The sequence below is a fragment of the Antedon mediterranea genome, chromosome 1 (assembly GCF_964355755.1).
Source record: "Antedon mediterranea chromosome 1, ecAntMedi1.1, whole genome shotgun sequence".
Classification (NCBI taxonomy): Eukaryota; Metazoa; Echinodermata; class Crinoidea; order Comatulida; family Antedonidae; genus Antedon; species Antedon mediterranea.
Genome location: NC_092670.1, coordinates 14,219,638 through 14,229,125, shown reverse-complemented (window position 1 = coordinate 14,229,125; position 9,488 = coordinate 14,219,638). Strand labels below are relative to the sequence as shown.

At 32.9% G+C, this 9,488-nt stretch overlaps 1 protein-coding gene across 1 annotated transcript; it reads left to right on the top strand.

Moving 5' to 3' along the window:
- The first annotated feature begins 648 nt into the window (after window positions 1-648).
- Window positions 649-7,915, top strand: LOC140057740 (bystin-like). The gene is made up of 10 exons (XM_072103465.1): window positions 649-846; window positions 1,231-1,322; window positions 1,620-1,710; window positions 2,082-2,214; window positions 2,488-2,627; window positions 2,900-2,997; window positions 3,433-3,511; window positions 4,967-5,032; window positions 6,595-6,803; window positions 7,123-7,915. The coding sequence occupies exons 1-10, from the start codon at window positions 697-699 to the stop codon at window positions 7,334-7,336; spliced, it is 1,272 nt and encodes a 423-aa protein (XP_071959566.1). The 5' UTR covers window positions 649-696; the 3' UTR covers window positions 7,337-7,915.
- Window positions 7,916-9,488: the final 1,573 nt, after the last annotated feature.

Sequence of the window (9,488 nt, the reverse complement as noted above, 5' to 3'; positions counted from 1 at the left end):
TTCCGGAAAATAGTTACGTGAATATCCTAAATGTCAATGACCGATTTTATAATCATATAATAGAATAGGTCTGATTGTGCGAAATCTGGTTATATATCCGGATTCTTCATTTTCGTTATATGATTTATTTCATTTTGTACGTTATATTTCAATTGTTTGATAAATTATTGTGATATTGTAGTTTTATTTCTTTTATACGGCCTCGTGGAAGAACACATTTTGTTGTTTGAACGTTTTAAAATAAAGATTTTATTATTATTGATTAGGAGGTCGCGGGTTCAACTCCCGTCCTCAATGCTGCTGAAGAGAAACTTATTTCTTTGATGATTATGGATTATGACGATAGTAATTATCAGTTTGTCGCCCTCTAAATTAAGACAGTTCTGCTGGACAATTACTGTATCACAGTTCGTTAACATCTGACAGACTAGCGTTTTTCACTAAGTTTTTATACCAAAAATTATCTTTTATGTTTTTAATATTAATTCTTATGAGTATTTAATGTTTTGAATTAATATTTTGAACACTTTGAAAGCACAAGAGCACGATAAACATTGATTCAGCAGAAGGTAAAACGAATAGTTAACACATTTGTTTCGTTTGTTGACGCGTTTAACAACTCAGCGCAAAGTGTCCACATGTGTTTTTGTTGTGTCGATTCTGATTCTGTGTATGGAGTTGTTAAAAAGTTAAGAAATGGGTAAATCTAAAAAAGGAAAAACAAAAAAAGGAGCTGGGGATCCTGTATACCAAACTACCTCATTGTCAGAACAGATTCTTGAAAATAAATCTGTTCGAGAAAGTCAAAGAAATAAGATAAGAAAGCGACAAGATGATGATGAAACGGTAGGCCAATCAATAATGAAATTTGTGTGGGCAGCAGCTGTCGATCTGCCTGTCTGTGATGTGTACATCCAGCACCGCCGGATCAGACCGGTCCGATCTAGGAAATCTAATGTGCTGGCCTAACCTTATTTTTGAAAATAATACATAAACATACATTAAATTTATCAATACAGTACTGACTATAGTTAATGTGAAATCAAATAATATTTCTAAAATTATAAAATATAATAAGACATTACTACCCTGGTGGGCCTAGCCTAGCCCTATAGGCTAGTAAGGGCTATTTATTAATTTATGTTTTTAATTAAGATTATTAATTATTGTTATCGAAAATAAAATATATGATTTTCTTTGTATGTTACCTGAATTTTTTTTCAAAAGTAGTATGTGGATGAAAAGCTTTCTCGAAAAATCCTTGATCAAGCCAGACAGCAGCAGGAGGAATTAGAGGTTGACTGTGGGATTACAACATCTAGGTATTTAATCACATTTGAACTTAAATAACTTGAATTGAAACACTAAGTTTAATTTACTTCAACTTTAAACATAGGAAAACATTGTTTACCTAAATAAAAATCGGCTGTATACACACTTAAAAGACACTGTAAATATATCTTCCGAACCTATTACACTCTAAATAATCCCTGAATCATAAACAACTGTGCGACCATTTTTGTTAGTGGACGTAAAAGATGCATACCATGTATTAATATGCAACAATATAATTGAAAAAACCTAATTTCTTTAATTTTGATCACTTTCTATTTTATTAGGAAAAAAACAACAAGTTTGGGGCAATCAACAGGCTCAGATGAAGAAGAGGAGTTTAACGAAGAGGATGATGAATATTATGAAGAGGTGGTTGTAAGTATTTACAGTACGAAAATACAGTCAGAGACACTAATAGTAATACATACAGTCAATGTAATTAATTAATTCCTCGGTGGATCCGTGTGGAAAGTTTAATTTCAGTCCTGTCTGTCGGTCACCAGAGTGACCAGATATGCAATTACCAAAGCATGTCATGTTTGTTCACTGTGCCTATACAGGGATATTGGGATATTTCCCTGCTCCCCACCTCAACACAGTTTGATAGTTTCTAGCAACAGCCAATAACACATCGATTGACCTGACCTAGGTAGGTCGGTGGTCTTCGACAGCTCCCTACTATTAAATTATAAAAAACTGCATTGGGATTTAAGGATGTGAATTATGTTTTTGTTATTTTTGATAAGAAAATTGACGAGGATGATGAGAAGGCCTTGGAAAACTTTATGAACAAGTCCGCACCAGCGACAAAGACACTAGCTGATATAATAATGGAAAAACTGACAGAAAAAAAGACGGAGGTAGCATCTCAAATGTCGGGTTAGTCTTGCATTACTTTTTTGTTGTTGATATTTTGACATTAAGTTATAGTTTAAAGCCCCATTCCCTACGTTGCAGGGAAGGGGTCTTTAACCCTGTTTAAGGGGACACCTTCAGGAACAAAATACTGTCTTCATAGAGGTGTACACTGATCAGGTGGTTGGCCATATACATTTCTACATTCGTTTCAAAGGAAAGTGCATCGTTAATAGAGGTGTCCCAAAGGTGGAGTTCTATCTATCTAATAATGTCGCCCTATTGTTCTCCATACAGATATGACTGCAGGCGTCATCGACCTGGATCCTAGAGTCATTGAGGTGTACAAAGGTGTTGGTCAGATTCTCAGCCGATATAGAAGTGGTAAACTTCCAAAAGCCTTTAAAATTGTACCAAGTTTACAATCATGGGAACAGGTGGGTAATGAAAACATAATACCAATTAAATTACTTGCTATAATTAAACATTTTATATGTAATTCACGAAACTGATTACCTACACTTGTTGTGGAATGGAGTGTAGTCTGAAATATCTCATATTGCAGGCTATTTCAACAGTTACTGGTACCCATTTTTCTTTCGGCTGAAAAAGAACACATAGTGCGCCACCCTTAGTATAGAATTACACAGTCACTAATGATTTCGCAATACTACTGTACTATATAAACTTTGATCTTTGTATTTGGTAGGTGTTATACTTGACTGAACCGGAGAGATGGACGGCAGCTGCTATGTACCAAGCTACAAGAATCTTCAGCAGTAACCTAAATGCAAAGATGGCACAACGGTAATATAGATCTTTAAAAATGTTCCGAATGCTATCTGAGCTGTGCATGTACATGTATTTACACAAGTCAAATGGCTGAGCGGTTAAGGCAGGGACACTGTTTTTGTACCTAAAGAACCAACAATATTGGCATGGGTTCAAGGCTGACTCACTCCTAGTTTTGGTGGTGAAACAAGTCTTCTCGGATAAAGACTATAAAGGCCAAGTGAACACAGTTTGTCCTTGTGTACAAAACTTTTTTTTTTTAACCCAATTATTGGTTACTCCGGTCAGTGATTAATTTAATATTGGATGGTAATCCTCGGCCACATGTGCCTAAAGACGTAAAATTTAAATAAAATATAAAAAATGGATATGATAATGACAAATGTGCTTCAGGTCTTAAAAGATATTGAGAATTCTTTTTTTACTTTAAATTATTTTTTGTTTTGTTAGGTTTTTTAATTTAGTTCTGCTGCCTCGAGTAAGAGATGATATTGCAGAGTACAAGAGACTGAACTTCCATCTATATATGGTATTTATTTTTTTTAAATTTTAAAATTTTAATTGAATATAATAATAACAGTGCAACAAAGTAAAATTAAAATTAATTCAAACGAACTGAAAAGTAAAAAATAAATGCTAGACAATTGTCGAAAAACAATAAAAACAAAAATTAGTCAATGTCCAACATACCTATAGTAAAATTTAAAAGAAATCAACACCCTTTAGTATCTCAAAGCCTCAATGGGTTTTCAGAATTAAAAATTTTTAAGAAAGAATTAGGACTAATTAGATACTAACTTGAAAAAATAAAACATAACATTAGGAGACTTTAAGAAAGCATAGCCAAACAATAGAGGGTGCTACAATCTTCAGAACCAGATTCTGGTTTTAACATTTTTAGTAAATCAATTTTGGAAAAATTAATCAAATTTCAAAGTAATTGAATATTATAAAATTTTATTTATTAATTGATACGGTGAATTAACATTTATTAGGTGAATAGTAAATGGACAAACTAATAATAAATAACATTAATCAACATCTGGTTGAACAAGCATATTGATCGAAACGTCAAGAAACTCAACAGTTCTTTTCAGAACTAATATACGTGGTGTACTGCAAAATTTATATCAACATTTGATTTCTTCAAAACCATATATATTTTGGATTTACTTAAGCTGCAGAAAAATACATTAATGTTACGACATTATTTATGTTGCCATGTGTGTGTTTGATTAGTTTTTCAGTTTATTCTTTTTCTTTATTGTATCAAACAAAAACAATTTCAATATACAAAAGGTAGCCAAGATATAGCCGAAGCTAATCAAGCTTGGTACCTTTTATCTTAACTAACTTAAGCTACGAAATTAACAAATAAATAACAGAACTTAAAAGAAAATAAAAATTTGATAACGTCAAAAACAAAACAAAAAATTGTATTTAATTAAGCTACGAAACTTAAGCTACGAAATTAACAAATAAATAACGGAACTTAAAAGAAAATAAAAATTTGATAACGTCAAAAACAAAACAAAAAATGTTGTTTAATTGTGGTATGCATAAGAATATATTTTATTTAAAATACATTTACATAATTTTGCGTGAACAACTAAAATTGACTTCAGTATTAGCAAATTTACCAACTTTTTAAGTTAAATTATTAGCGGTAGTTCTTCAAGCTTTTTTTTATTGAATGTATTTAATTTTTTTTCCTAAAAATGAATTTCAGCAAATTTAAGGAGAATCTAAAGCTCTGTCTACTATCAAACTAGTTTGACAAAAAAGTGTGATGTGCCCAAATATGGTAGTGATATACCCAAATATGGTAGTGACATGACATCATTATGTCCATACTGTATATGGGCACATCACATTTTTTTGTCACATAAAGTTTGATGGTGTAGATAGGGCTTAAAGTTCACCAACTATTAGTGGTATTTTTTATGATTTCATTAAACGTATTTATGTTTTTCCGGGATTTTAGGCTTTAAAGAAATCTCTATTCAAGCCTGCTGCATTTTTCAAAGGGATTCTGCTACCATTGTGTGAGGTTAGTGACATCTTATTGTTCTCTGTATTATACATGAATCCCTCTATATAGTTAATAGACATAATTATTTGTATGGCACTCTATTTTTGTAATTCCTATTCAACAGTGTAAACAGGTACACCAATTACAGTGTAAAATATATACTTTATTTAGATTATTCATGTTCCGAATATAGTCCCATGGGGTCTGGGTACAAAATTTGACGAACATTAGAAGGTGGAATTATACTGGGATTGCATTAACAATTGGTTTTGACCAATTTCTTGTGTCTAAATTTTGTACACATTTTTTATACACAGCATGAAAATGATATTTAGGTCAGTTATAGAGAGTGTCATAACGTATTCTTTAACGGTATGGTTCGGTAGCACTACCGAAAATGAAAAGCGTGACCTAAATAGAATAGTCAAGACCGCATTGCGTATAATTGGATCTGCGCAATTGCCTTTGGAGAACATATTTTCGGATCGTCTTCTGAAAAAGGCAGTGGCTATCAAAGATGATCAATTTCATCCGGCCTCTAATATGTTCCAGTTGATGCGCAGCGGTCGGCGATTTCGTTTTATTAAGGCCAATAAGGCACGATTTACAAATAGTTTCTTTCCAGGAGCTATTATAGCCTTACTTTTTTTGTAATGTTTTTGTTTTTGAGTTCGTGTTGTGTCCGTTGGATATTGTGCTCCGCCAACAGAGAAAACAGAATTTCTATGTTTTTTCTTTAAACAAATGATAATAAATGATACTTGACTTGACTTGAAAATTATTTACATATTTTAGACAGTTATTTTTTTATAGTTCAAAATGTCAAAAATATGAAAATGACCATGCTATATAATGCATGCACTGTTCTCATTAAGTTTGTGCCCAAAAGGTATATAAAATCATAAATGATGGCAAACTCATGCAAGGAACAACAACCACATCCAAAAAACTCATACAATTTTTCCTATACAAATTTCCACCATGACTTTAGTATTATGTGACTCATGTGTCATAACAAGATATAATAATACATGGTTTAGAAACCACACAAAAGATTGAAATGACTTTCCAAATAAAGTCGGAGTCAGAGTAACAACTAATTCCTAGTATCTATTTCAAAGGCCAGCCAACAAAAACAAATTATATAATAATTATCAATCTATTTTTTATCATTTTTTGCTTTTTTGTTAAATATAATATTATACACTTACTTTCTTACAGTATAAGTGAGGGGATATTTAAAATACACAATAAAATCCCTACTCTTTTGTACATGTTGTAAATAGAGGGGCCAAAAATGGCAATCTAACAATGGGATACTGAACTAGTCTTGCCAAGATAGGAACTCGTAACATCTAAGTTATGTCTGGCTGCGACAAATACCACAGTACTATACTATTTCTGTCTGTCAAAAGGCGTGGAACTGAACGTGTCGCAGCCACAGATAAACCCTTTGATCTCTGGAGCTCAGCATCCTGTCTTGATACGACCTAATGGGAGCCAAGCTTGAAACTATCAAGAATTAATTAATAATACAGTATATCCGTAAATTAAATATATTTGCTTTTATTCCTTTCTAGTGCGGGACGTGTACGCTGAGAGAAGCTACTGTCGTTGGTAGCATTGTAAGCAAGTGTTCTATCCCTGTTTTACATTCAAGCGCTGCTCTGCTTAAAATCTCAGAAATGGACTACACCGGTGCCAACAGTATATTCCTCAAATTATTATTGGATAAAAAATATGCTTTACCGTACCGAGTCATTGATGCCGTTGTTTACCATTTTCTCAGGTAATCCATAAACTGTATAGAGTACTTTATCAATACAATACAAAACATTTTCATTTATCTAAAACAAAAAATCACAAATGAAGTCCAAATAAGGCTTTTAAACATGACGTAGAGAAGAGCCAAATAATTAAAACGGTATAAAACTAGTAAGAAAAACTTATAAACTGAAACTATAAACTGCAAAAAGTACTATAAATAAAAACAATAATACAAAAAGTACTTGATGGATACCAACTCCATTTTGGTTTTATTTTTGGCATGTCCTTTTTTTCAATATAAATATGAGAAATTCAAACAATTAATTTCTTTTTTTATTTAGGTTTGTGAACGATAAAAGAGTGTTACCCGTTTTATGGCATCAGAGTTTGCTAACCTTTGTTCAACGATACAAAGAGGACATATCAAGCGAACAAAAGGAAGCTCTGATGGAACTTTTGAGGGCACACCCTCACGAAACTATCACGCCAGAAGTTAGGAGAGAATTAATGCACTCAAAATGTAGAGACGCAGAAGACATGATAACAGAGGCATAATATTTAAATGAAAACAAAGTTGAAAACCAAAAAGAAACAGAATGAGATGACAACAAGATAAACACCATAAAAACTATAATTTGTCACATAATAGGTATTTTTAAATATCATCAGTGTTGTTTTTTTTCTATGGAAGTGAAAAACTTATTAAAACTTTAAAAAATTTTTTTGGGGGGGGGGGGGAAATACGTCTATAAACCAAAATAATAAACTCTTTATAAGGCAAGTGTTAATGTGTTTTAACTTTAATAGTTGTGATATGTGTATACCTTTACCCGAGATGCATATATGATGGTCATCACAAGAAATTGCATGTATTCATACGAGATAGGACCACTAAATCTATGATATTATAGAAACTTATGCGATAACTTATATAAAAACATACATATAAGGTTTATGGTGTTTTGTTGTACATTATTTCTAAACCTGAGTTCCCTAGCCACGCTAGAACGTAAGCGCAGCCCAAGTAATTTGACCAATCACAAGTGATGGATTATTTGAACTGTCTAATCTGATTGGTTATGAGTATTTTTTTTTTGCTGCAAAATAGTAGATTGAAAGCCTCGACAAGCTCGCGATTTCATCTGCACACTGTTGTGTCCCTGTTAAATGCACTTAATATACACACCTTTTGTGTGTATCATATGTTATGCCTACGTTACCATTCATTCATGCGTGAATTTTCTTCTTTTTTAAAGAAATAGTTTACATTTGTTTAAAGGTTAAAGTACTATTTACCATTTATCTGCTGTTACAAACGTTGGATTGCAATTTCCTTGATATTAAGTATTTTAAAAATTTTAAACTGAAACCTGATGAATTGCAATTAGTAAAGTGAAAGTATAGGCCCGGCATTGCAATAACTTTCGCTTGTTCCTAACGTATGGTGCAGTGTTAGAAAAGCAATGGAAATGCGTTCCTATAAAGTTTAAAACTTACACAATAGCGATCATACGCGATAAAACTAATATCAATCAATCAAACTTAGTTCCGACTTGGACGCAACGTGATGCTAAGGAGGTGCTATTTTATATTCTAAAAAATAAACTCGAAATTATTATTCTACCCAAAAAACCCTCCTAAACTATTATTCTACCCAAAAAAACTCGAAACTTATGATCTATAGCCTAAAAAAAAAAAGCATTCCTAGGCAGTCATCATGATAACAACAGAGTTTCTCGACGTTTTGAACATACCCAGGGGTGTCTCCTGTGATTACTGCGGAGTTTGGTGGGAAAGGGGTATGGCGCAACGTAATGCTAAGGAGGTGCTATTTTATATTCTACCCAAAAAATCCCCCGAAACTTATGATGTAGCCTAAACTGTTCCGAGGCATTCGTCATAAACAACGATATAGTGTTATAATAACCCTCATAACGACGTTTTGAATGGTCACATACCCAGGGGTGTCTCCTGAGATCACTGCGGAGTTTGGTGTGAAGGGGGTATGGCGCAACGTAATGCCAAGTAGGTGCTACTTTATATTCTATAAAAAAAAACCGAAACCCATGAGCGATCATGACGTGTTATAACTCTCATGAACAGTAGGCCTAACCCTAAATAAAATACTGTCAAAATACTTGCATGATATTAACCAAACTTTGGTAAGTAACAGCATGGATTAAAGAATATTCTTTAATCCATGGTAACAGGAACTAATAAAACTGCCGCGTTGTTTGGGAATAACAATGTTGGTGGTTGCAGACAATATACTTTGATTCACCAAAAAACACCTCTGAATCAGAGTAGCACACAGTGGCTTAGATGACGGAAGGAAAAGTAAAGAAGTTCCGCTCACTGGATGGTATGAAGAAGGATGTCTGTCTAATGAAACAACCACACACTCAAGTATATCTATCGATCATATAGAAACAAAAGGTAATGGATCTACAGTGTTTCGGAACACCAGGTTCTACACTGTTTCTATTTAACATAAAGATTAAATGTTTTAACACATACGGGGTTTCATACGTAGGCCATAGCACGTGCCGTGAGCTAAGACACTTTTCCAGACAAAAATTGGACAAACATAAAAATGACTAGGCCTAATTAAGTACAGACTTGGGCAAGCCCACTGGACACCGTATACTTAAAATTCCAAATTGATGTTCCAAAAAAATATATAGATTGGTTATTAATTGATTGTATA

Excerpts from the sequence above, each read along its gene's own strand:
- LOC140057740 (XM_072103465.1), top strand. The coding sequence starts at position 697 with ATGGGTAAATCTAAAAAAGGAAAAACAAAAAAAGGAGCTGGGGATCCT. Across the intron at positions 1,711-2,081 it reads AATATTATGAAGAGGTGGTT|AAAATTGACGAGGATGATGA; the intron begins GTAAGTATTTAC and ends ATTTTTGATAAG. Across the intron at positions 2,628-2,899 it reads GTTTACAATCATGGGAACAG|GTGTTATACTTGACTGAACC; the intron begins GTGGGTAATGAA and ends TGTATTTGGTAG.